General features: G+C 54.4%; 1 protein-coding gene across 3 annotated transcripts in view; it reads left to right on the forward strand.

Annotated features, from left to right (window-relative positions):
- PPP2R2C (protein phosphatase 2 regulatory subunit Bgamma) overlaps positions 1 to 27,925 on the forward strand; it is a 136,744-nt gene that overhangs the window by 80,021 nt on the left and 28,798 nt on the right. For all 3 annotated transcript variants that reach the window (XM_030845119.2, XM_060299748.1, XM_060299747.1), the window contains exons 2-5: positions 3,161 to 3,258; positions 5,428 to 5,593; positions 8,137 to 8,249; positions 13,590 to 13,767. In XM_030845119.2, coding sequence (XP_030700979.1) covers positions 3,161 to 3,258; positions 5,428 to 5,593; positions 8,137 to 8,249; positions 13,590 to 13,767 — 555 coding nt within the window. The remainder of the gene's footprint in view (positions 1 to 3,160; positions 3,259 to 5,427; positions 5,594 to 8,136; positions 8,250 to 13,589; positions 13,768 to 27,925) is intronic.

Raw genomic sequence — 27,925 nt, forward strand, 5'->3', positions numbered from 1 at the left:
AGCCGTGAAAATAAGAAGCTCACCCAGTGTTGCCTCTTCTTCCAATTGCTGTCTCCCCTGCAGGGCCTGACATCTAATGAGGGGCACATAGTGGGCATGAGATCACAGTTGTAGGAGAGACTACTGTCCTGAGGGGCAGGAGGGCTCTCCAGGAAGGCTTCCTGGGGGAGGTGGTATTGAGGCTGGAGATGTGTCAAACATTCCAAAATGAGAGCATGGACTTCCCAATTGCATGATTTTACTGATGACAACTTCCAGCTCTCAGGGGAGGTAACTTTTCCTAAGGCAAGCTCTAGAAGACACTTCCTGTAACAATGAATGGATGTTAAATACCCACCAGCCCCTTCCTGGGATGGAGGAGCAGTGCCCTGGCCTGAGGTCTGTAGTTGCTCTGCAGATGTTTGCAGAAGGGGGCTGGAGGGGCTGGTGGTCAGGACTCCGAAACCTGTACAGGGAGGCTGAATCTCAGATTTATCTGGCACATTTCTGAGCTCGCAGCTGCCACTCCTGTGGAGGCCAGAAGCAAAGATGAGAAAAAACTTTGACTTTCTGTCTGGTAAATTTTGGTCATTCATCATTCCTTGGTGTTACGGTCCTTCAACCCTCCCAAACCCTCTCACCTCCAACATCTCTCTTGAGTTTCTAATCACGGGAAGACTGTACTATAGCCATGCTACAGATGACAGCACTGAGTCTCGGAGCAGGGAGGTAGCCCACCCAAGGTCACACAGCCCCGGCGTTGAAGCCAGGACTCCAACCCAGGACTTCAGATGGTCCATGAACAGCTCAGGGGGTTGTCACTGTGGACGGGCCTCCATCCATCTCCTCAGTTGCCAATAGAAATGATAGTCATATCTCCCTCAGGGGCTGGCATGAGGTTCAAAGGAGGCGATGGATATAAAACTGACATATAAATTGTAAATTGCCTGCAGTTGTTATTGTCTGTTACTGTGGTAGCTGCCCAGCATTTATGGACCACATTTGCTCTGGATACCAGTGGTTACATGGGCGTTTTAATTTAATAGCATTGTTATTTTTCCATCATAAAAATAATATATATTTTTAATAATATATATATTTTATAATATATATTATGCATATGTCCAAACTCATTAAATTGCATACATTAAAAATGTGCATTTTTGTGTATATCAGTTATACCTCAGTAACCTTATACCAGTAAGCTATTAAGAAATATACATTCATTACAGAAGATCTAGAAAACATGGAAACATAGAAAGAGAAGGAAAAAAATATTTTCTTTCAACCGCCCTAAAGCAATCTCTGTTTAACGTGGTAGAAAAGTCTCTTCCAGCTTGTTTTCCCTCTGCCCAGTTTGTTTGCTGTTCAACATGGCTGTGATCACTGGTCTATATAATTAAAGACATTTTACATACAGTTTTATATCCTGCTCTTCCCCCCTAAGGGCGTGCTGACATGAAACAGCAAGAACCAGAGCCACGGGCAGGAACCCGGCACTGCTGGGCTGTGCCTCCGGCTGTGCCCCTCCTGTGTCCCTGGGCCAGGCAGGCTGCCCACGCAGGGACAAGTGTCAGGCAGCCGGGCCAATTCCACACTCAGAGAGCAGCTCCGTGATCCCAAAGAGCGGCTCTCCTTGTTTTTCATTCCCTTTATTTTCAAGTTTAATGAAACGTGCTCTTATCCTGATCAGTGAGTACATCCAGCCCGTTATCCTGCTCCTGAACCACCGTCCCTCTGACCTCTTTCCTTTCGCCGTCAGAGTTGGCATTTACCTGTGGCTCAGAGGCCAGCGCGGGTCAGGAGCTGCCTCTGAAGGCGTGTGATTGGAGAAGGAAAAGGCATGTATGGAATAGCAAATAGGGCTGGGAAAACCACTGGAGGCTGAGAGAGCAGTTCTTGAGGCAGAAGGTAGCTGGTATTCTGAGAATCAGCGAGGAGCCTGAGTCCGAGTGGGAGAGCAGGGCTGAGAGTCGTAGGAATTGGGGTGGGGATCCGTTACCGTTCATTGAGTTAAAACACGGGGCATTCAGCACTAATATTTTTTGTCACGCATCTGCCAACCCCGCCGATCTAGGCTTGGCTGGACTGGGTGACCAGGCCGCTCAGCTGGGCGGCTTTGCTGCGGGCCTGGGCAGGTCCTCCTCCGGGGCCGCGGCAGAAGCGCAGGACGGCGGCTTGTCTGCTGGCGTCCCGCAGGCCAAAGCCCATCACAGGGCACGGTACCCGGCCCAGGGTGGGAGGCAATGCCAAGTGCCAGGGGCGAGTGCGGGGCAGGGTGAAGTTTTGGGCTCCTGACGTGGCCTCCCTCGGGGGGCCACAGGTCACTCAAGGCTTTAGATACTCTGAAGACCTTCGCTTTTCCTCTGTCGGTGGGGAGCCTCTGGAGGGGTCCGAGAAAGCTCCCTATGGCTGCTCTGTGGAGGCCAGCTTGTGTCTGGGCCGGGAGAAATGGAGGGGATCGGATGGGAGACGGTCGCAGTCAGTCGTCCAAGCGAGAGGCGGGAGAAGTGATGGAATCTGGATGTATCTTGAAGGTTGAGACAATAGGACTGGATGTGGAGGGTGAGAGAGAGAGAGAGGGGAGAGTCATGGTGACCCAAAGGCTCGAGCCCGAGCCAGCGGGAGGATGGAACTGCCTTCATTTGAGGCAGGGAAGGATGCAGAGGAGGGGGTCTGAGCAGAAATACTCCATGAGTCGGGGTGGGGGAGGGGTGAACCATCATCCTGGCGGCTGGAAGGAGGACACAGTATGAGAACCTGCCTGGGGCTGCCGGGAGGAGTAGTCAGATGTGTGGTTTGTTTGAAAGTAGATCCATTGTGCTGAAGCGTTTGGTGCCTACAGGGTCCAGGCCAGGAATGTGAAGGTTACGGGGGAGCTCAGTGGAGGCAGGGAGGGGTACAGTTGGTCTCTGTGGCCCCCAGAGTTGGGCTAGTGAGTGTCAGATTTGCATCCCAGTCACCTGGTCAGCACACGAGGAAACCCCAGACTGCTTCAGGAGGAAGGGGAGCAGGAAGGAAGGAAAGACACCCGTGAACGGGTCTCTGTCCCACGGCCAGCGGGGAGGGGGCCGGGCCCCTGTTATCCGCTGGGGGCCCTGGGGCTGGGCGCGCAGCTCTGGCCACCTGCACAGCACTGGGTCCTAATGAGCCACATCCTCCTGTCTCTGTTCCACCACAGCCGATATCATCTCTACCGTCGAGTTCAACCACACGGGGGAGCTGCTGGCCACCGGCGACAAGGGTGGCCGGGTCGTCATCTTCCAGCGGGAACCGGAGGTGCGGCGGGGCCTGGTGGGAGGGGGACTACGGCTCAGCCCGGGCTTTAACCCGCAGGGGGCCTCTGGGCATCCAGCCCGGGAAAGGGCGCCGCGGCATGCAGGGATGGGACCGGGCAGGCCCAGGGAAGGAGTCCACCGGGTCGACTCACAGCGCCATATTCTGATCCCCCTCTGCTGAGTGGAAGTTTGCTGATTGGTCACTGTGTCCTAGACCCTGGAGAAACAGACTCCTGATTAAACTGCCCTCTGCCTTGGAGAGCTGGTGCTGTGCGGCCAGAGCCGGGTGGAGGGGAGGACGGACCCTTCTGCAGCTGTGGGTGGCCCTCTGTCTGGGGTTGGCGCTTTTGCTCAGCCCCGGGCCTTGCCCCAGTGAGGTCTGCTGTCTGGAACAGCCTACCCGAGGCAGTGTTTCTGAACCACTGGAAGAACCTGGTGCTTAAAAGGCCCCATTTGTTGAGCACCTACTACATGCAGACTCCTCACTTCGTTCTCCACGTGCTTTTCCCAGTTACTCTTCACTGCCCACCTCTGAGGGTGGGGACTCACACCCAGTTTCTTAGATGAGGACGCCTGCACAGTCACCCAGCTAGTGAGCAAAGACCAGGGATGGAAACCAGGACTGGGTGTGGTCTGTCACTCACACACCACCCTGCCTTTCAGGGCTGGGATTAGATGCTGAAGACAGGATCTAAGGTGACACCAAGGTCGGGGGAGGAGAGGAAGGGGGGAAGGAGGATAGGGGAAGCAGGACGAGGAGCAGAAGGAGAAGAGGGGGCAGGAGGGAGGATGAAGGGGGGAGAGGAGCTGCAGTAGCATCCTCCCCACAGCTGACGTTCCCTGAGCTCTGACTTCACCTGTGTTCACTCCCATAACCCTCCCTCGTGACAGCCCTCGTGGTACCATTAGGTGCTATCGTCATCCTCATTTTACAGATGAGGAGATCAGAGCTCAGAGGGTTGCAATAACTTACCAAGAACACAGAGCCAGAAAGCAGGTAGCTGAGAAACTGCTTATTTAATGAGCCCAGTACTGTGAGCAGGAGCACTTTGATCATGAGCAGGACCAGAGGATCCCACTGGGGATTGCAAAGCCAAGCCTTCTTTTTGCCAAATTGCAGAAAGAAATTAAATTGGTAGATGTGCAAGTTTCTCAGTTTTGAATATTTCTCCTTTAATTTTTTTCTTAATTCTGGTCCCACTGACCTTCTCCATAGCCAGTGCTTACAGGAGATGAAGTGAATTAGAGGCAAAAATATTGAAGAACTTTAAAGCTTTCCAAAAACACAGCAGGAAAAGAAATATATGAATAGATACTTTTGAAAAACCAACAGAAAACTTGAAATTGTGCTTGGTTGACTACCTTTGTTTTGCTCCCAGGCAGTTTTAGTTGTAGTTTCATGTTGTCATAGAAACTTGAATTGTCTACCAGGAAGTGGTCCCTGGTACCTGCGATGGACTCACCACCTCACTATTTTGGGGGCTCCACCAGGAGGTCCTTACTATAATGAGCTTGGCTGACTAAACCAGAAGGGGACCCGCTCAGGAAAGCTGGGGGAAGGACACCCTATCCCAGTCTATCCCGATGTCTGCCTGACATTGCAGGGCGTCTGGCCCCAATGTTAAGTCTGCTCCAAAATGCGTTCATTCCTCGAGTCAGACCCAAGTTGGACACAAGGATGCGGGAGCAGATCAGAGCCTTGGCCTTGGTGCCAGACAGACCTCAGTGGAGTGAGTGACAGCACTTCGTGGACAGGTGGCTTTGAGGGGGGCGCGGGGGTCGACTCACCTCTGAGGCTCTGCTCGCTCATCTGTAAAGTGGGCGGAGTCATGGTGCCCATCACAGAGGGGCGTCGAGGATAGAATGAGAGGAGGCGTGAGCAGCACTCAGCTCAGTGTCCTGTGTACAGTAGGTGCTCAGTAAACACGCGCTGGCGTGGGTGCCCTTGTGCTCGCTTACTGGACGGAGGAGGTGATGGAGCTCGGCCCTGGCTGCACAGCAAGGTACCGGCCATTTAAAAAGCAGAGAGTTTCCTTGGACCCTTGCTCGGATGCCCGGTCGCCATGGCTGTTCCAGGCCCTGCGTGGGTCGGACCAGTCCCGTCCCTGTCCCAGTGCCGGCTTCCGCCCCGCCTCACCATCCTGGAGCTCAGGGTCTGGTTTCCTTGCAGAGTAAAAATGCGCCACACAGCCAGGGCGAGTATGACGTCTACAGCACTTTCCAGAGCCACGAGCCGGAGTTCGACTATCTCAAGAGCCTGGAGATAGAGGAGAAGATCAACAAGATCAAGTGGCTCCCTCAGCAGAATGCCGCCCACTCCCTGCTGTCCACCAACGGTGAGGCGTGTGCGCGCGCACGCGTGTGCACGTGTGTGTAGGCATGCGTGCTCTTACGCACACGTACTGTAGCAATGTGTCATCAGATGCCATGTTTCACCTCACTTACATGGTGAGCTTTCTCCTAGGTCTTTAGAACTCCTGAAAAATAGTATTTTGAGCAGCGGGTAAATTCCATGCAGTGAATACACTTGCTCACCCTCTCCTGGTGGTCGGACGGGGGCTTATTCCCTCTGCTGTAACTAGCAGCTCCTTGAGCATGTCCGTGAATACTTTAATTTGGGGACGGACAAAGGAGGCCAGGTCAGGGAAAACAGTCAACACTCAATTCAGACTTGCCTCTTTATCCACAACCCCCAGAATCCCAGACCACCCCAGAGTGGAGGGTGTCACTGGGTGATCTGGGGTCCTCAGTGGATGGTACAGGAGGAGCGCTGGTTGCCTGGTCGCTGGCCATCTGCCTCTGGGAGATGGTACGCATCCCCAGGGAGGCCCCCAAGGAGGCTCCCGGCCAGACCCCTGCTTTGCTGTGGTCCACTCAGAGGCTGCGGTTCCTGGGGCCATCTGGCCTCTGCCGGCAGTGGGCCTGGAGCCAGAGGCCCCGCTTCCCACCTTCACGTCCACCTGCTCATCCTCCTTCACCTCTCAGCCCCCTCATAAAAGGCGCCTGGGGTGGGAGCTAGGAGGGTCCTGGCTTCTGTCCCAGCCTGGGGACCTTGGGGAGTGGCCTTGCTTCTCTGAGCCTCAGTTTCCTCACCTGTGCTCCCTCTGGAGTTGCAACAAGGGTGGAGGGAGGTGTTGCCCACCCAGCACCCCAAGGCCAGCCAGTACTCCTCCAGGGTGGATGAGTCTTATAAGATGATGCCACCTGCCTACCCAAGGGAGTCAGACTCCTTAGGGCGGTCTTCACGGCATCCCTTAAACCGGTCAGACTCAAGCCACCACCCCATCTCTGTGTCCGAAGGCCGGCTCTCCCTGCCCCCACCTGGCCAACACCCCGCCTCACCCCTTAGGCCTCCGCTGGGTGTCAGCTCCCACTGAGCCTTCCCTGACCGCTCAGCAGAGCGAGGTGTCCCTCCCGTGGGCCTTCCCACCCCTGCCGACCCTCCAGGGCTTGCCCTATGGAGCTCCTGCCATTCTGATTGTCTGTGTCCCCTGAGGGGTGCCTGGCACGGAGTCATGTTCAGCAAACCCCGTCTCAGGCAGAGGGGCCCTTCCCAGGCGCTGGAACAGAGGCCGTGAGCGGTCCCCCACCACCGGAATAGGTCACCCAGGGCAGGAGCCCCTAATGCAGTCAACACCCTGGCCCTGCCGCTTCCTCTTCTGAACCTGATGGCTGCTCTTGCCTCATAGGGTTTTGGGGAAGCTGGAAGGAAATGACATCGTCAGGAGCTTAGAACAGGGCCGGCGTCTGAGCCTCGTTCACGTGTTGCTTTTTTGTTTTTAATCATTTAACAGAGTGTCGTTCTCTGCCTGCCTCTTCGGAGGAAAGGGCAGCTTCAGGAATTTCCTAACACCCACACCCTCAAAGCTTCCCACCCCCAGTTTTGAATCCCAGCTCCACCCTTTCCCAGTAGCCTGTCCATGGGCACCTGTCAAGTGTTTAACTGATAGCAGTTTCTCCCCTTCCTCCTCAGGAGCATGGAGGTGATGTTTTGGGTGCTGTACTAAGAACTAACAGGATGGGTGTATGTGTGTGTGTGAGCGTAGACAGATGTGGATATAGACGTAGACTTAGATATAGATATATAAGCAGAGGTTTATTTTCAGGAATTGGCGTGCCTGATTGTGGAGGCTGGCAAGTCCGAAATCCGCAGGGCGGGCTGGAGACCCAGCGAAGGGCCTGGGAGTCTGAAGGCCATCTGCTGGCAGAGCTCCCTCTTCCTCAGGGGACCTCGGTCTTTTTTCTCTAAAGCCTTCAGCTGATTGGAGGAGGCCCACCCACATGGTGAAGGATAATCTGCTTTAGTCCACGGATTTAAAAGTTAATCTCACCTTAGAAAATACCTTCAGAGTGACATCCACACATTTGACCAATATCTGAGTCGCGTGGCTTAGCCAGGTTGACATCTAAAATGAACCATCGCAGCTGGTAAAGGTTACTCTTTTGATGTTCTTGGCAGGATTCCAGAGAAGTGAGGTTTCCGGAGAGCTGAGTTTCTGGATGGGCGGGATGCATCTCAGGAAATAGGATGCCAGTGAAGTGTAAAGAACAGGAAGCTTCGTTAGTACAGTTTTTGCGGAAATTAGTTGAAAGACTGATAACTGCCCTTGAAAGGGTCATGCCCTTTGACCCAACAGTTTCACCTTTGGGATCCATTGTGAGGAGCTCGAGCGTGACAACAAACGTTCCCTTTGCAAAGATGTTCGTAGCGTCAGTTGACAGAAGGAGTCAAATTAGAAAGAAACTTCATGTCCAAGAACAGGATAAGGTTAAGGAACTTGTGGGTTGATGTACCCTTATCTAGCAGACTCGAGTGGGTACTCCATTCTCCATTCTGTGTTCATCATGTGTCTTGTTTCACTTTGTTCTATTTTTAAAGATAAAACTATCAAACTGTGGAAGATTACCGAACGTGATAAGAGGCCCGAGGGTTATAACCTGAAAGATGAGGAGGGGAAGCTTAAAGACCTGTCCACGGTGACGTCACTGCAGGTAAGATGTGGCGCACGGACAGTCCCGGCCAGCGAAGAGCAGTTTGTGCTCTGTTTATTACACAGCGAGGATTTCAGGACTGGAAGGGCCATGGCAATCTGAACCACGGTCAGGTTCCGATCCAGAACTTTAAGAAGCCGGGCTGATTACTTGCTGGGTGGCCACCATCATTTTCCTGCTCTGTGCCTCAGTTTCCTCCCCAGCAAAGCAGAGAGGATCATCTTTCTTCTGGAAGTCCCGTGAGGATGGGGCAAGGTGATGCGTGTCCATGAAGCCCTTTTCAGCTGCACCCGAGGCTGGAGAGCAGGTTCTCTAATCCCTTGTTATACAACTAGGGAAACCGAGGCCCAGAGAGAGGCAGCAACTCTCCCAGAGCAGCTCAGCTGAGCAAGTGGCAGAGCCAGGAGGAGAACCTGTGAGCGGAGCGTTGTGGGTTCCCGGCCCTTTGCCGAGGGTCAGAGGGACACCCAGAACTTGTGATTCTTGCAGCCTTTATGAAGGCTCAGTGCAAAGATTGCCTTGAGGTAAGAGCGGCCTGGAAGGGTTAAGTGGCAGAGCCGTGTGAAGGCAAGCTTTTGCTCCCAACGCGATGAAAAGCAAAAGGACTCATGTTTCTCCAGCGGGGAGGCTAGGAGATATGAAAGGGTTCTGGAGTCACAGGACCCGGGTTCAAATCCTGCCTCCGCCGCGTCCTGGTGGTGTGACCCTGGGCGGGGCTCTTGGCCACCACGAGCCTCTGATTCCTCATCTGGAACAAGAACAGACACTTGAGCATGTGTCTCCCAAGCACTCTGGCTATAAAATCATTCAGTCCTCAGCCACATCCTATAGTGGGTATGTGATTGTCATCCCCATTTTACAGATGAGGAAACTGAGAGCTGGATCCAAACCCAGGGAACTCTAGCTCCACAGTCAGCATCAGCATCCAGTCTCCTCCGTGAAGTGGAAGTGAAGCTCCTGCCTCCCAGGGCAGCCATGGGGATGGTTAGCGGCTTCTTGCAGGAAGCACACTGAGGCCGCCTTGTCCGTCGCTGGCTTCCAGAACCGTGCCTGGAAGAGGGTGGGTGCTTTCAGCCACCCATGTGTTTGCTGGAGGTGATGCCAGATTTATTCATTCAGCCACACTTACTGAGCACCTGCTGTGTGCCGCCCAGCCCTCCTCTAGGCACCAGGAGGCCACAGTGAATGAAGAGTCTGGGGGCAGATCCAGTCTAAGCCTGGGACAGGCCCTGCTCAGGGAGGGGGCCTGAGTCCCAAGACTGAAGGAGGATGAGCGTCGGGAGGTGACTGCGCTCTTCGGCAGATTTGAAAGGTCTGAGTTCACATCACACGGAATGCTGTCTCCCTGGGTTCCTACCGTGGCTGTGTTTGCTGCTCCGAGCGGGCAGTGGTGCTGCCTGGTGCCGCAGTGGTGCTAAGGCCCCTCCAGGCTCCCAAACTGCTCACAGACCCACCACCGCTGGTCAGATGGCTGTGGCCGTTTCCCTGCTCTGTGCCTCAGTTTCCTCACCAGCAAACAGGAGATAACGACTCGTTTTCTCTGCAACGGCTTAGCAAGCGCCCCGCACTCAGCACCCAGCCGACTGTCATAAATATGAAATGGCAATCAATGTTGTTCCCAGAAGGAGGAATAAATGTTTAAACACATTGGCCTCTAAATGACTGGCAAATTGCACAAATAAATTCTGAGAAAGCAGGGGAGCCAATTAGCTTTGACATTGAATAACGGGAGTGAGGGTGCCTCCCCGCTCCCCCCCACCTCCAAGCCCCAAGAAAGTTTATGAGGGTTTCATCTGGTGGGAGGAGGCAATTATCACCTCTTGATTGGCCTGGCATTTGCGGCAGAGCCAGTGGCCCATGGGAATCTTGTTTATTTCCCACCCAGCGTCTGAGATTTTTCTCTGTTATGTCACACACATCCCGAAATGGCACTTAACTGTAAACTAAGGCTGAAGGAGAAGAAAGGGGGAAAGAACGTGGGTGCCTGGGTCTTTCCTTATCCAGCCTCTCACCTTGTCTCCTCCCCAGTTCACCCAAGCCTCCCGAACCCTGGGAAGCTCTCTACCTAATCTGGGCCATTTGTGCTAGAGGCAGCTATTATTTACCAAGAACCTGCTCTCTGCTAGGCCCTGTGCTAGGTCTCTGGGATCCCAGAGCTGAGCAAGGTGAGATTGAGTGCCTACCCCCAAAGTGTACCCAGGCCCCCAAGGAAATAAGACATGGAGTCACCCCCACACTGGAGGTCAGCTCTGTGACACAGGGACACACAGGAATGCCTTTCTCTACTTTGTTTATTTGGTGAACTCCTATTCATCCTTTAAAACCCTATTAGCCTCCACCTCTGAAAGTCTTTCCTACACGAGCCAGATGAATCCTTATCCTTCTGTGTGCCCTCTAGCCTTTTGCGTCCCACACTGCTCTGTCCTTAGTGTCCATGTGTCTGTCCTCCTGTCCTTCACCTTGACTACACTGTACCTTCCGGAAGAGCGTGGGTGCGGGGAAAGTTTTATTCACGAAACCTCCAAACCTTCAGGGCAGGTTTCTCTTCCCTCTTCCTCTCCTCTTTTTGCTTTCTGGCTTTGAAATATGGTCTGGGGATGGCGGTGCATGGCTGTAGCACTGGGTGAACAGTTCCAAGCCTGCCAGGGGAAAACAACGTTGCCGGAAGGAGGGGGGAGCAGACTGAGATGCTGAGACTTTGCTAGGCCAGCGATGCCCTGACCTTCTCCAGGAGCAGGTGTGGCTTGAGAGAGACTCCAGGGATCCCCAGGGCAGGTGGTGGCCACGCCCTGAGGGAAGGGAAGGCAAGATTCAGAGCTGACGTAGAATATCTGACACCGGCGGACATGCGGAAGGCCCCATAGAGGGGCCCAGACACACCAACACTGACAAGCGAGCACAGTCCCGAAGCACAGACTCAACACGAGAACCACTCAGAGCCAGGTGGGCATGCACACCGATACTGCATACACACACATGCACACTCGGGCACATGCATATGCACACTGACACACTCATGCATGCACACCCAGGCTCACACACCCGCACAGGCTCACACTGGGCACCCTGGTACATGAGAACATATGGCGGCTGCAGAGCTGCCTTGTACCAAAAGGAATGCTTAGTGCTTGCCCACCCCGACTGCAGCACCAAAGCTGTCACCTCCCATCTCAGCTGCCCCCCAGGGAGGGACATAGCTCATTTGTTCATTGACTCACCCATTCACTCATTCACCTGAAGACCTGTCTGTGCTGGGCCCTGGGCTGAGTACCAGAGATACAGAGATGAACATAAGAAGACACACAGCGCCCCTAAGTGCTGCCCAGTCCATTGGGGAAACAAACAAGAAGACAACAACTTACCACGTGGTCAAGGCCATAATGAGGGATTACAGGGCCTTGGGAGCCCCAGGGAGCCCCAGGCCCAGCCTAAGAGTAGGTGGGTTTGGGGGAGGTCCCCTGGGAGAAGGAGACTCTCTAGGGTCCCACGTCAGCCTGTTTCAGCCCCTCCCCATATGTCACCTCCTGGTCATCCTTCCAGCCGGGCACCAGCCCCTGCTTCCCTGTCACTGTGTCCCCTCACCTGTTTTATTTTTCTTTAGAGCACCTACTGCTTCCTGAGACCACACACACACACACACACACGTGTATCAGCCTATCATCTTCTCCCACGTGAGTGCAAGCAGTGGGTCCCCCTTCACCTGCTGCCAGCCAGTTCTGAGTGGATTCATGCCGTTCTACCTGCTGCTTGCTGCCCGGGGCTCAGGAGCCCTGCAGGTAGCTGACAAAGGTCTGCATCCCCCTTCACCGGAATCTGCTCTGTTCCTCACTCCGAGGATGGCCTTGCTGCCTCTCTCCTGGGCACAATTCCCACTGCCCCTGCAGCACCCCCTTCCCCCCACCCCCGTCCAGGCCCACTCTGGAAACTGTGTCTGTGTAAGCCCTGGCTCAGCCACCCCTAGTCATCCCCCGAGGAGGGGGAGGAGGGCACTGTGGACCGAGTGATGTTCCAGGCGCACTTGACCTGCGTCAACTCATGGAATCCTCACAGAAGCCCTGAGCAGGCACCAGCATTACCCAGTGTACAGATAAGGAAACTGAGGCCCAGAGAGGTGAAGGCCGCAATGGAGGTAACACCAGTAGGCGGCCGGGCAGGGTTGAAGCCAAAGTCAGGTTTCAGGTCCACACCTTTGCACCGTGACGCCCCGGGGGCAGTCACACCTGGCTTCTGGTCCTGGCTCTGTCATTTCCTGCCTCTGTGACTTAGGAAGCCCAGTTCATCTTGGCATCCAGTCTTCTCATCGGTCACATGGGGATGGCAATGCCAGCCCTCATTTTCTGGGGCTGGGCCAGGGAGAGATCAATGAGGCCGTGTCTGTCTGTCTGTACCTTTGAAGACCTTACAGTTTACTGGAACGGAGAGTCGTGCCCAAAACACCCCGCAGTGCACACCGAGAGCCCTGATAGCAGTGTGTGCAGCGTGCTGGGAGTGAGCAGGGGTGTGGCAGGCTGTACATCCAAAGGGCTGTTAACTCCAGATCTTGCAGGAGGAGTTGGGGTGAGCATTCTAGGCAGAGGGTGCAGAGAGAAGCAAAGCCATGCTATCTGACACTGTCTCTGGGAGTTTGTACGAGTTCCGCTAACACCAGCGGCTGTAACAGCCCCAGGGCAGAGTACACAGAAATGTATTTCTCACTCAAGGAAAGCTCCGGTATAGGCATCCTGGATGGCACACGGCTCTTCTGCAGGGACACAGGCTCTTTCCATCCCATGTGCCTCCATCCCTAAAGCCTGGATCCTCGCCTTCTGGCTGTGGAAAAGGAAGGGGGCGGAGAAGGCACAGCTGCCTCTTAACCGTTAAGCCTTGGCCCCCCAAGTGCCGGGCATCAGTGTGCTCACACCCTATTGGTCAGAACAGTCATGTGGCCACACCCAGCTGCAAGGGCAGCTGGGAAATGTAGTCCCTGCCTGGGCAGCCACTTCCCCGTGACAAGGGGACACAAATGTTTGGTGGAAAATCTGGCTCTGCTACAGTACCTTCTCCTTCCATTTTAGAAATGAGGAAATTGGGGTGCAGAGGGGTTCAGCCATTCATTCAAAGTCACGCAGCAGGTTCAGAACCAATCCCAGGAGGCCAAGCAAAGGAGGCAGGCTTCCCTGCAGGGCTGGTGCCAATGGAGGTGGCCATGTGGCACTGCTTACTTCTGACACGGGCAGGATGGACACCCATTGGCGTGCTCTCCTGGCCTCTCCTTTTGATCACGTGGCCCTGGACGTTTCCTGCCAGCACCCCTCCCCCATCACCTCTCCCCTTGCTCTGACCGCCCCTCCTCCTCCGCAGGTGCCCGTGCTGAAGCCTATGGATCTGATGGTGGAGGTGAGCCCCCGGAGGGTCTTCGCCAATGGCCACACCTACCACATCAACTCCATCTCCGTCAACAGCGACTGCGAGACGTACATGTCCGCAGACGACCTGCGCATCAACCTCTGGCACCTGGCCATCACCGACCGGAGCTTCAGTATCCTTTCCTGCCGTGGCGCGGCCCCACCGTTGACGCCGCGGGCTGGGTGGCTCCCGGGTGGGACGTCCGTTGGCCTGCTGTAAGCCAGCTGGCTTGGGAGCTTCTGCTCTCTTCAGCCTCTTCAGCGGGGTGCCTCCTGGCTCACAGTGTGCGAATGAGGCCGAGGTTTGGAATCATGATGAGTTTATGAAAACTTTACAACTGTGGCCGCTGAGGGTTACATTTGACCCCTCGCCTCCTCCAGGGTGGCCATCATCCCGTCATCTGGGGGCCTCACTGGGGACCATGGAGGGGATGGAGTCCTGGGTCAGCCCTCCTGGGCAAGGGGTGGCCGACCACCCTGAGACAGTCGACTGAAGGCTTCTCTGGACCTTCCTCCCTGGGCCTGAGGCATCAGTGTTTGATGAACAACCTTGGGGTCCCGCCCAGGGCTTAGAGGGACAACTGGGGTGTCATAAGCCCAGCTGGATGGGGTCAAGGTAGGCAGCCCTGCTTGGTGGCCCCATGTGTCTGGGCAATAGGATTATAGGATTGACTCCGGCCCCCACTGACTGGTGAAGAAAGAACATGGGCCTGAAGAGGGGCCCAGGCTGAGGCTTGGCCCAATGAGGGCTACAGTGGACAGAGCAGGCAGGTTACTACCTACAGGTGTCACTACTCTACAGACAAATAACAACAGCAACAACAATAATAATAATAGTAATAATGCCCAGTGAGGCTCTGTGCCTGATAAACACGTGTTAATGTGAACTCGATTCATCCTCACAGTAATTCTGGGAGGTAGGTTCTTTACGATGAGGAAACTGAGTCACAGAGAGCCCGGGCTAACTTGGTTAGAGCTCACAGCAGCCAGTGGAAAGCTGGGTTCAAACCTAGGCCCTCCAGCCTCAAGTCCTCATTTCCAGCCTTTCCACCCAACTGCCCTTTGTGAAGGATGCTGCCCAGATGTGGGGTGGAAGAAGGTGGGATGACCCCCCCCCAAGAGATGTCTCTGACTGTCCACTTGGTGCTGGGTGCCAGGTGGCCCTGGACACCCAGAGCTGAGACCATACAGCTCCTGCCACGAGAAGCTCCCAACACAGGGGATCGTGCCTGCTGTGCTGTCCTCTCACAGGTCAGGATTGGGCTGTGTCCCTTGGAGCAGAAGCCAGAACTGGGGGGGAGGGAGTGGGGCAGAGAAGGGAGCAGTCGGGGGGGGGCGCGGTTAGAGGAGAGAAGGAGTGACAAACGGCTTCTGGGGGGCCGAGAGCCAGAAACTGGCCAGAGACCACAGGGCAGGGAGACCTCGGAGCTGGGAGGGCTGAGAGCAAGCATCTGATATTCCCTGAGCCCATCAAGAGGGTGCGGGGCAAACGCCTGGGCTTCGGAGGAGCCACTGGGAGTCTCTGGGAGTCTGCTTCTACCACGTTAAGCTCTGTGACCTTGGCGAGTCACTGCACCCCTCTTGAGCCTCGGTCTCCTCCCTAACCGTTCCCCCATAGGACGGCAGCGTTCAGCGAGCCCCTGTGAGACACCCAACACCAAACCGGTGCTTAAAGCGTGTCAGGGAACATTAGCATCTGTTTCCTTCCTCCCTCCTTAGTGCTCAGGGCCTGGAAGGCAGAAGTGGATTGGGGTGGTCGGGAAGGTTCCAGGAGGAGCTGGGGCTGGAGCTGCTCTGAGGGGTGGGAACTCAGTCTGGCTGCATGGAGAGGGCCGGGCTGGGCTGGTCCTCTGCTGGACCCTCCATTCAGGCACAGACCCCAGCAGGTCCCACCCCTCCCTGGTGCTTAGACAGCAGCTAGTCAGGGGTCAGAACACCCCTCTCCAGCTGGCTCACGCAGAACAGACGTTTGCTGACTTATGGAACCAAGAGAGCTGCAGGTACAGATGGATCCAGGGGCTCAGACAGCGTCCTGGGGTGGCTCTCTCTGCTTCTTGCTCCTGATCTCTGCTCTGGCTTCAGCCTCCACATGGTGGTGAGCTGACACCAGCAGTCCAGGCCCCACCCTCCCAGAGTAAAGTCCAGGAGAAAAGAGACCCGCTGTCTCTGAACTGTCCCACCAAGTCCCCAGGTGGCACCCCGTGGGCTCTGCCTGGACCTCAGGGGCACCCCTGAACCCATTTCTGTTGGGGGTGCAATGCTCTGGTTGGCCAGGACCCTCCCTGGTGCCGGAGGGGTCAGCTCTACCTCCAGCAGTGTCTGAATCTGGGAAGGGTGGTCTCCTTGGGAGAAGCGCTGCTCCAGGAGCTGGGGGCCCCTCGTGGTGGGCGGCACAGACAGACATCCACTGCCAGGTCTGAGGTGCTGACCTGCTTCCCAGCAGAATAACACGAGGAGTCACACAGGAGCTCCAGGTCTGCACACGGGGCAGGCGTGGGGCTCAGCTTCCTGCACAGCACCCTGCAGCTTAGAGAGCAACTTGCCGTTCAGTCTCACTTGGCGCTCACAGTGATGTGAAAGCTGCCCATCAGTGGCAATGTTATCATCACCCAACTTTATGGATGAAGAGATGCAGGCTTGGGGAGACCGGGGCTTGGCCCAAAGTCCACCCGCTGGGGACAGAGTCCCGTGGCCTGGCCCCGTGCTTCTTGCCTTGCCCTCGGGCTGCAGCCTTGGGACAGCGGCACCCACCCTCCTGGAGCCTGGGTTTCCTTATCCTAGGACTAGGGTGGGGACCGTAAGCCCTGACCAATTTATCTCCCTGGGCTATTATAAGGATTCAATGACATGGTGAATGCGGAGGCCCTTTAAAAATTGCAAAGCCCTGCAGCTGTGGAAGGGATTGTTTAATTTCATTCGTTTAACCATCAACTTCTCTTCTGTCCCAGGCTCCATGCTGAGCCCCGGGGACACAGGGACAAATAAAAGAAACTCAGCTTCTTCCTCAAGGGCCTCATGCACTGCTGGGAGACCCAGCCCTGACCTGGGTGGTACCAGCCGTGCCATCCTTGCTGTAACTCAGGTCTCCACACTGTGCCTGGGCTACCAGGGAGGACTGAGAAGGAGGCAGGGTTAGGATGCTCCCAGTGGCTTGAGGAGGCTACCGAAGGGCCCAGGGCGCGCAAGGGTGACGTGATGAGGCAGGAAGGTGGGGGGCGGCCAGGACAGCTGCAGTGGGCCTGGCTGATGGTGTCAGTGCGGGACTTACTCCTGGGGACCACGATCTCCAAACATCGATCATTTGCAACCCTCCTTTGCAAGTGTTACTACGTCTGTACACCGTGCGTTCTCTCATTTACTTTTCCAATCTTTTTCTAATTTGTATTAATTTTCTTTAAGTCAAGTAGCTTTAAGTTTGCCTAAATAAATGCATTTTGAAAGGGACTTTAATTTTACTACCATAAATGAAAGTGAAACATATATACCATAAATAGGAGGTAGCTATAGAGATAAATGCCGTGAAAAAAAAAAAGGGAATAAAATCCATCTTCAGCCCTCTCCAGTAGAACTTTCTGTGATGCTGGAGAAGTTCTCTATTTGCACTGTGTGGTATGGTAGCTTCCAGTCACGTGTGCCTATGGAGTACCTAAAATGTGGCTAGGGTGACCGAGGAACAGAAATTTTTATTTCATATAGGCTGAATGAATTCACATTTCGAGTTAAATAGCCACCTGTGCAGATCCGTAAATGCCACGTGTTAGACCCCGAGCCTAGTTCTTTCTGTCGGACGTGGGGGGATGAGGAGGTACTTCAGGTGTTAGAGATATGATCCCGCAAACAGAGAGCTTCTCCCTCGTTCAGCAAAAGGACTAGAAAGTATCAATAACTGAAAGCCTTGCTTGGTGTCTGAGTCTGTGTTCTGAAGACTGTCCAACTCCCTAACTGCTGTCAGGTAATAAGCTATCGATGCACCGTAAGCAGGGGAGCAGTACTGGTCACCTTGCAGGGGGCCCCCTGGGGCTGTGGGTGTATGTTGTGGGTGGAATGGATTCCAGCAGACGAGTCTGGAAGCCAGGAGACCGAGTAGATCCAGGGAGACATGGAGACGGGTAGGGTGGAGCGTGGCCATGGGTAAGAAGCCGGGAGGTAGAGCGATGGTTAAAATATAGACTTCGTAGATATGGGGCTGTATCATAACTGACTTTTGGACTAAGGTGGCCAGAGGACATTGGAACAGGTTAGTTGTTATTAAGAAAGAGGACTAATCCATCCCAGGACTGCAGGCAGACCTGCCCAGTCATTACTGTCAGCTTCACCGCCTAACACAGATTGTGCCCTGTCCACACGTTGGAGGGTACACCGTTCGCCAGTATATTTAGTGAGCACCTACTGTGTGCCAGGCCCTGTGCCCAGTGCTTGAATTAAAGAGACAAAGATCCATGCCCTCCTGGAACGGACATCTAATTTAATGTTGATAAACCGTTAGTATAATAAACAAAGTATCCAATACGTGAGCAGGCGATAAGTGCTGTGGGGAATGAGTGCGACCAGTGAGCACAGTCGTGTGAGGTTTTCTCCAGCCACGTTTTGCTGCATGGCTGCAGGGGCAGAGTAGGTGGAAAGGGAGCCAGGGTAGTGGGTTTGCAACGTGAAGATGCAGACATGGGGCTGATGGCGTATGCAAGGGAGTGAAGATAATGGTTGGCTGCAGAAGCTAAGCCAGGTGAGGAGGTGACAGCTGGTGACCAGAGGGGAGCATCCGTGGCTTGGGGGTCCCCTTGGGATGCCAGAGGGGCTTCTCTGGCTGCAGATCTTGCCCCATAACTCTGTTAAACCTGTGTGTAGCCTTTAATTTTGTGAAAATGAATTGTTAGTTGATCAAAATATACAAATGTTTTGGCCCTTAGAGACAGGAGAGTGTGAGCATTATAGAATGCTGGAGACACCAGGGCCGGGCTCACAGCAGCCCTGGCCTGTAGAACCTAAGTACCAATTAGGCAGACAGAAGCAGCTGAGTGGAATCTCCAGGGTATGTGGTGGCTGTGGAAATGTCCCTTGATGAGATCAGTTCATCAGGGAATGATGTTGCACGAGGCGCTCCCCATGGCCTGCTGCGGCTTGGCGACCAGAGTGACAAGACACAGGGACCCAGAGCAGAGACACCTGGCACCGTCCCATGGCGTTCAGCCTCCCCTGGCAAGAAAGGTGTCGGGACTGTGGGTCGTAGGTGTGATGATGGGTCTGATAGCAGCCAAGTAATTAGAAAAGGCGTTTCATTTCCAACGTGGGAGGAGGCCAGAAAGGCAGCTGTGACTCCACGCTGAGCTGGGGAATTGCTCTGAATTTTGAAATACCTTTTAAGCAAGTACCTCCTGGGGGATTCTGGACCTAGGGGTTCACATTCCTTTAACTCTTGCTCTTCAATGTCTTGATTTGCCCTGGTGCTGCTGTTCAGTCCTCAAGGCCACTGGGAGTTTTCTGCTATGTAACCATCTCCTTGTGTCCAAATAGTAACACTTGCTACTTAGGCAGAATTGATTTTTAGCAAAGGTTTTTAAGAGAAGGGAAAACCTTTTTAATAAAGGAGAAAAAGTGTGCATTGTTTTCACCAGTAAGAATAGTGATGAAGCTGACTCAGAGGACCTTCCCTCTTCTAATTCTAGACTTGGCTGCTCTGAACAGAGGGAGTGGAGCCTGGTACTTCCTGAGCCTCTGCCGTGTGCCAGGCACATACACGGTGCAGCGCCTTTGTCTGTCACCGAGGCTTCCAGCCTCCTTCCTCTCTCTCACCCACAAAATGGAAAGAGGTGCCAAGCACTTTCCATTCTCCCCCGATGGCTCTGGAATCATGCCCTCCTCTCCGCTCGAACCAAGGCCCAGCTCAGGTCGTACCATTCCTGCCTGGACTGTTGCCTGAATCCCACCTTGCCCAGCCAGCTGGCCCTCTACAGAGCTTTGAGAGTGGCCCATCAGAGCCTCTGGTCTGACCACATCAGTCCCCTGTGTAGAGCTCTCGGTGGTCCCCAGCAGCATCTGGAGAATGTCCAGATCCCTCAACAGTGCCCAGCAGCTCTTGGTGACCAGCCTTTGCCCACCTCCCCAGAGTCCTGTGCATCAGGCTTGCCCACACCTTCACGTCACTGGGTTTCCCCTCGTGTTACAGGGGTGAGGGCAGTGCTCTGCCTTCTGCTGATGCTTCTCTGGAGGAGCCTTTCTCCCTCCTGTAGCCCGGCTGGCTCCCGTTTGCCCACATGCATCACTCACAGCCCCCTTTGCCTGGTCACCTCTGCTCTGTCCACTCTGCACCCCTCCCAGGCCGGTCCGAGTGCCTCTGGGCCCACACTCCCTGGTCACAGTGGGCTTTCATCATCTGTTAGTATGAATGCCTCCCCCATTTTCTGCTGAAACCCTTGGGATTAAGAGCCCAGGCTGAGCCCTTTCTGTGTCCCCACCCATAATGCAGGGCCTGGCACATCGTAGGTGCTTATGAATGGTTGTAAATGGTGACTTTGGAGGGAGGAAGTTCACAGTTTCCATCTGGTCTTAGGATATAGATGCCTCCTTGCAAACCTGGGCTCCAGGGTCGGGGGCTCCGAGACCCCAGACACTAAAGAGAAGCGCTCTGGGCTCCGGCAGAATTGGGCTCAGACTCATTGCTTTACCTCCTTTGTCATCGATTTCCATGACTGCAAAATGGGCCAAATTCCTTATCATGTGGATATTGTAAGGAGTAAAGGAATCATTCCCATAAAGGGGCCTGGCAGTTGGCCGGTATTATTTTCTCCCTTAGACGGTGGCCCCTCAAATACTTAAGGCTGTTTCTCATAAGTCCCTACATCTTCTCTGGTCACTGAAGCCCTTTTTCCCCAGTGCTATCTCCACATCTGTTGAAACAACCTCTCAGTCCTTTAATGCCAACATTTTGAGGCTCTTAGGCGGCACTGGGTGATTTTTCTTGAGTTTGAAGCATCTTAAAGGTAACAGATTGCACAGGAGGCCTCAGCTGACGGACCTCTGCTTTATTTTTAGCACCCAGAAACTTCTAAAGATGGTTCAGTTGATTTTTCTCCCCACTGAGCGATTTCTCATGGTGGAAGCTGGCATCACACCAAGGCTTAGCCTGGAACAAATTCCTAATTCCCATTTATGGAGCAGGTGCTGAAGCTAGGCTGGGTGTTGAAGCAGTTCCAAATCTCGGTCAGCACTCGGCCACCTGTGGACTGGGCTTATTTTCTGCACAGGGAGCTGAGGAGGGGACCGACCAAGGCCCCTCCATGTACCAGACTCTGTGCTGGCCAAAACCCTAGAGCCTGGGGTTCAACCCTGCCTTCAACGCTCACACAGCGACCCTGCCAGTCACTCAGGCCTTGTGAGCCTCACTTTTCTCCTCCATTCAAAGGGGTGTTCCTCCTGTGCTGGGGGCTTTGAGAGCAGCACGGCCGGTGAGCATAGGGGCTGATAGGCTATAAACACAGGACCTATACCAGCCCATGACCACCGTCAAGCACCTCTCAGGCTGCCTCTTTTCATTCTCCCACAGATAAGGCAAGTGGGGCGAGTCTGCTTAGAAATGCCCTGAGTCTGAATCTCCAAAGTCAGCTTTTCACCCAGAAAGCATGTTGTTAAACTGTTATCAGCACCACTGCTTTGGGGGCTCGGCAAGGCCAGGCAGTTGGTTGGGTGCCGCGGCGGCCGATGGCTCCTGTGCGCTGTCCATGGTGCTGACCCCATCCGAAACCAGAGCTGCGTCCCACCATCACCCTCACCACTTCCCACACCACCTTCACCTCTTACTGAGCGCTTACTCTGTGCCGAACAGCACTCTGTGACCGTGCACATATTCACCTATGTAATCCGCCCGACATCACTGTGGAGTAGACAAGATGAACAACCCCCTTTTACCGGGGAGTAAACTAAGCCACAGAAAGGCTAAGTAATCTACCAAGAGTCACCCAGCTGGCAAGTGGGTGGGATTCAGACTTGGGGCATCTGGACGCAGAACCCATGCACGTCACTGTCACGCCACACTGCCCCTCATCATGATGGTCACAGCCTCCAGGACAGCCACTGTTACTGCACATTTATCGCAGGCGCTGAGCTGAACGCACCGCACTTACTACACTTAATCCTCACGGCAGCTCGCGTAGGTGGTGCTGTCATTCTCTCCATTCTGAGAAGTGGGTGCACCTGCCCATGGCCCTCCTAGCCCTCAGTCACTCAGATTGTCCGTCCAGTCCTGTCAATGCAATAACGTTTCTGGCTCTTGTTTTACATCCTAAGGGAAGCAGGTGCTTTTTGCACTGTTGCAGGACAGAGTGGGGATTGATGCGTAACATAAGTGGCCGGGCTTTGGCGGCTGTCTGATGTTTCTAACATTTCCTCTGGGTGGTGGGACAGGCAACTCTGGTGCTTCCTGTCTCTTCCTGAAAGGCCTCTGAGGCACTTCTGTAACACACTCCTGATTCAACCCCCCTCGACCCCAGACCACAGCCCTGTCAGCTGCCCTGTGTCCCTCCGTCTTGGGGCTCCAGCAGCCTGACCCTCTGCCTGGATAACTCCTGCTCACCCTCTGGCCTCGGCTTGATGCCTTTGCCTCAGAGGACCCTTCCCTGACTCTCCAGGCCAGTCAGGGCCTTGTTATGAATCTCATCACATGCGCCCTGTATGTCTCCCCTGGAGCATCCAGCATGGGGCTAATATCTGGTCTCACTGCTGGGCTAGGAGCCCTGAGAGGTTGGGACAGGGTCTGGTTTGCCCCTTCTCGGTGCCATGAGAAGGTAGCCGCCTAGGTGTGTGTCCAAGCTCTGTCCCACCTTGGATTTCCCCTCCCAACTCTGGGTTGGAGACAAACCCAGGCATGTAATCCAGCACAAACCCTCACTGTCTTTCCAGAGTGTCCTTCCAGGCAACAAACGTTATACCTTTTGCACCCTGCTTAATTTCATATTTGTTTCAGAGGAAGAGAAATACTGATTCTGATTTAACTCACTTTAATTGCTGCTAAAAGTACCAGCCCTGTGCTAGGACCTTTATCTCCTTGATGAAGGAGATGTCATCTCCTTAAATCTTCATTACAGCCCTGCAAAGCAGATGGTATCCACTCATTCTACAGATGAGAAAAGCAGGGCACAGAGAGGCTGAGAGGTTTTCCAGAGGTCACACAGCTGTTACTCGGTGGAGCTAGACTGTCAAGCCCTGGTTTTTGTGACTCAGAAGTCATTTCTTGCCTGTCTAAGCTTTTGGGAATCACATAAGCTGGCTTTTGGAAGAGGTGTGCAGTCTGGCTCATCACACAGAGAAAACACTCCAGGGTTTCGGTGGGCTTGCGCAGTGAGCGGTTACTCAGAACAGCCCTTCTCCCACGGCCCAGCATGGTCCCAGCGACCTGGTTCTTCTGTTTGAGTGAGATTGCACCATCATAGTTAATAAGGTTCTGGGCAGGGAAGGGAAGGAGGCTGTTGTGGGGTGAATTTTGTCCCCCCAAAATCTGTATGTTGAAGCTCTGACCCCCAGCGCCTCAGGATATGACTATATTTGTAGGTGGGTCTTTAAAGAGGTGATTAAGGTAAAATGAGATCATTAGGGTGGGTCCTAATCCAGTATGACTGGTGTCCTTATAAGAAGAGGAGATCAGGACACAGACATATACAGAAGGATGACCACATGAGGACACACAGAGAAGATGGCCACCTGCAAGCCAGTGAGAGAAGCCTCGGAAGGAGCCAACCCTGCTGACACATTGATCTTGCACTTTCAGCCTCCACAACTGTGAGAGAGTCATTTCCTATTGTTTAAGCCACCCAACTGTGGCATTTCGCTATGGCGGCCTGAGCAAACTAAAACAGAGGCACAGGTAGCCAGGAACCTCCCGTAGGATCTGACTCGATGAGGCCAGATTGTTCACAGTTCATGTTTGTAGCCAGGTCATCTTTTGGAGAAAATTTGCTGAAAAAAAGCAGCTTTGCTGGCCACACCCCAGCGAGACTGCCTCCCTGTGCAGGAGGCCTACAGGCCCCTCCACACTAGCGTCCTTGGGGGGCCTGTGTAGGGCACCTCGGGCGGTGTGGCCTTTGGCAGAACCGCCTCCATCCTTACTCCGCAGCTGCCTGGTCGCCATGGTAACAGTCCCTCCCCCCCTCCTGAGCGTGTGCTCCTACCAGGACATCTGGATAAACCACACTTTGCTCAGTTCAACCAGTGGAGCTCAAGGCCACGTCCTTCTCCTCATGGAGCCCTTGCCCACTCTCAACACCCAGCTTGCCCAGGATACAGCCAGTCCGGTGAGCCCTAGCAGCAGGGCCTTTGCGGGTGCTGACCCCGGGGGAGAACTCCACATTGTGTGGAGGTGCAGTCACTCCAGGATAGAGTGGGCAGTGGCAGGAACACCAGCTGGAAGTTCAGAAGCCAGGATTCCATCCTTGTTCTGCCTCCACCTCTGGCCCTGGGCCGGCCACCTCCCCACCCTCATCTCCCTCTCCTCCTTCGTGGGATTGGAGGGTGGGCGGTCCCTTCCGCAGGGACATCCAGGTGCCCGACCTGAAAGGGGCTGCCCTCACCAGCCCTCCAAGGGTTTGAGTGTGTTTCGGAGCTCAGTTACTTGCTGTGTCTTTACAAGCGTTTGTCGTGGCATAGCCGCTAAACCCCGTCACAGTAGGTGATACCTGTGTAATTCTCTGGCAGTTATGGAGTGCTTTACAGACCTGTTTCTCGCTGGAGCCCCTCGGTGGAACGAACCAATGATGTTTATTCATTTCACGTGCCTGACTCATTTTATGGTCAGCGGAGATTTGCCCGGGGGGATGGGTGATGGCCCTCGTACCGGTGCTCCTGGGATAGGTAAGGGAGACCAAGGCTCTGAGAAGTGCACCTCAGACCTCAAAGGAGTGAGGGCCACAGCAGCATAGCCACCTTCTCTCCAAAGTTTCAGGACCCTCCCAGTGGGATCCCACAGAGCGGCGTGGCTTGGAACTGATCGGCCATGGTGCCTGGGGCTGGTGTCACCCCACTGGCTTCAGGACACCAGGCGATGCTCTTGGCAGCAAGAGATGAAGGAGTTTCTATAAAAATCTCTGCAAACCTGATGACTCTGCAAAGGCTCACCTGGATTACATTCCTGTGTCCTTGGCAGTAAGAACCACAGACTTCCTTCTGGAATGGAACAGGAGAAACCCGCTTCTGCGCTTTACTGACCCCCAGGCGTCTTGCACACTAGCAATAAAGGGGGGCTTCTGTTACAACAGCAAGATTGCAATCCCTCTTCTAAACCTGGGCTACTTCTCCACCAGCGGGGAGAGGTGGGCGCATGAATCCACCAGTTTATAAAGCTTGATGGGAACACGGCCACACCCATTCATTTCCGTATTGTCTGTGGCTGTTTTTGCATCACAGAAGCGGAGTTCAGCAGCCTGGACGAGATGAGATCTTGTGGCCTGCTAAACCTAAAATATTTCCTCTGGCCGTTTACAGAAAATGTCTGCCAACCCCTGGTCTAGAGGGTGACATGTTTGCTCATTCACACTTGGCCACTGAAGGAAAAGGGGACTGGAGCCAGACAGCTGCCCGAACCAGAGCTATCTTCCCAGGCCCCCGGGTGCCCCAGGGAGGCGGCAGCCCCTCCTGCCCACTTGTCCACGCTCCTGTGGCTGTGTTTTTCCTCTCGTGTTCCTGGAGCCTCAGCTCACACTGGTCCAGAGAAGCTGAGTGACTGGCCCAAGGGAGGCGCCGCATGGATCTAAGGCAGATTTAAGCCACTTGCCTGCAGTGTTATGCCACATGCCTTCTTAGGAGTTCACTTCCAAAGCACCTACTCCTTGCCAGGCCCTGTCCTCAGCACATCACGTGCACCATCTTAATTAATCCTACCGCTACCCTAGGAGGTAAGGCGTACCATTGCCATTTTGAACTTGGGGTAACTGAAGCACAGAGAGGTTTAGAAACTTGCACACACAGCTAGCAAGCAGACAGAGCCCGGATTCAGCCCTAGGCTGTCAGGGGCCGGAGTTCTCGTCCCCACTCTGCTTTGCCTCCCAAGTCACAGCACACTGTATACTGCATATTGCAGGTTCCGGAACTCAACTTAGTTCCAGTCCCAGGCTGGTCCCCCTCTGCCTGGCCCCGAGCAAGTGGCTTCTCTTTGTGGAGCCCCCATTTCCTCATCCACAGGAAGGGGGGGCACCTCACTCACACATGGAGAGGATTGAACAGACACAGATGTGAAGCCATCTGATCAGCCCGCAGGGCATCTCAGGTGGGCACAGGTACCAGTCTGGTATAAACTGGAGCTTGGGGTATAAACGATATTGCCTGCACCCAGATGAGTGAAACAGATGATAGGTCAGCCAGTATTTTCAGCCTGAACAGAAGGCCTTCTCTTGTGGGTGGGGAGTAGGGGAACCCAACCCCCATTTTAGGGAGTTCACTCTAGCTGAGACTGGGGGGCTAACCAGAGGCGGGGAGCCCCACTGAGGCTTAGGCAGCCTGGGCTTAGCGCCAGAGCAGAGGGATCTCCAGGTGGACGAGCACAGGCCACGGAGGCAGGTTGGATGTGATGGAGGGAGAGGGAGGGATCCAGAAGCTGCCCTGATTCCTGGCTCTGCGTTTCGGGGCTGGGGCTGCTAAAACAGGGAACTGCAGGGAAAGAAGAGGTCTGGAATGGAGGTAGAGGAAGCTGTCCGTGATAACTAGCATTGCACCCGTGTCTTTTCCCCAGCTTCCAGGAAGCAGACTGGGTGTCTGAGTTCCCAATGGATGCCATAACTTCCCACAAACTGGGCAGCTTAAAACAACAGAAATCTATCGTCTCACAGTTCCAGAGGCCTGAAGTTTGCAGTTAAGGTGTTATCAGGGCTGTGTTCCTCTGAAGCCTCCTGGGGAGGATCCTTCCTTGCCTCTCCTAGCTCCTGCAGCCCAAGGCATCACCCCAGCCTCTGCGTCAGATGCCACATGGCCTTCTCCTCTGGGTGTCTCTGTTTCTCCTTCCGTGTCTCTTATAAAAACACTTGTCATCAGATTTAGGGCCCACCCAGGTAACCTAGGAAGACCCCATCTTGAGATCTCAACTTGATCATATCTACAAAGACCCTTTTTCCAAATACAGTCACATTCACAGTCTCTGGGGGTTAGGATGTGGACATGTATTGGGGTTGGGGGGGCAGGGGGGAGGCACCATTCAACACACTGCACTGGAGAAGAATACATCGCGCCCAGCCAAGGGGTGTGGACCGGAGCTAGTCTACCTTCTCCCTTCATCCTCTGCGCGTGACCTGCTCCCCTCTCCGCCTACCTGTGTCTGACAAACTTTCCTAGGAGGGAAAATCATTCTTAGCTGCCAAAGTGTGATTGAAAGTTAAGCAAAAGCCATCAGACACTTGGAGTACAACTAGATGGGAAAATAGAACATGAATAATTCATCCAGCTTTGCCAGGGGGCGGGGGGCTCCTTCCCAAGAGAGGTCAGTCCTGCCATGAAAAAAGCACTGGCTACATGTGGGATTCATGCAGCTGCTTCTGAAGTGGGCATGGGGGAAGCCACCTGTGGGTTAATCCTCGAAACGAAAGCGTGCTCCAGGGTCATACTCAACCCCTGATTTTGCAGATAGGGGAAACCGAGACTTACAGATGGAAGTGACTTCTGCATGTGGAACTGGACATTCCAGAGAGAGGTAAAACCAGACCCTGGCCCAAGGCCCCCAACTTCCAACCCAGCACTGGTCCTGCCAAAGTCCAGGCCACTGTGTATGGTCAAGTGTCTCAAAGTCCACAGGCATGTGGCTACTCAGGTGGGAGTCCCGGAGGAGTGTTTGTGGTGTCTGTTTGGGACGTAATTACCGTGCTCTGGAGGCTTCTCCGCACCTACTTCGCTGGTCAGGAGTCCGTCTCCAGGCCCCTGCTCTGTGATGTGGCCATGGGGATTCAGTAGGGACAGCCCCTCTCGATAATTTGGCTCTCACACACCCGATGGCCAGTGAGGAGCTGGGCACCCACAGGGAGATCCTCGTCCTGTGACGAGCAGAGCCAGAGGTCTTGGAGAAGCCGTCCCGGGACTGGGTGATGGTGGACCCGGTTGGATGGCCACGCCCTGAAGGATGCTGTGCTGTCCTGGAGGTGCTGGGTCAGGCTGTGGGCCCTGGGATTCAGAGGCACACATTGGCCATGACTGTGCTTTTGTCTTCCTCCCCCAGCATCAGGTGGAAAGGAAGCTCTGTGCTTCACATCATCTTTCCCCAGCACCCACTGTATCCAGTCCTTTGTTTGAAACAGCAAGAGAGATTCCCCGAGTGATGTGTAGGCTGTA

Source organism: Globicephala melas, chromosome 5 (assembly GCF_963455315.2).
Source record: "Globicephala melas chromosome 5, mGloMel1.2, whole genome shotgun sequence".
NCBI classification, from domain to species: Eukaryota; Metazoa; Chordata; class Mammalia; order Artiodactyla; family Delphinidae; genus Globicephala; species Globicephala melas.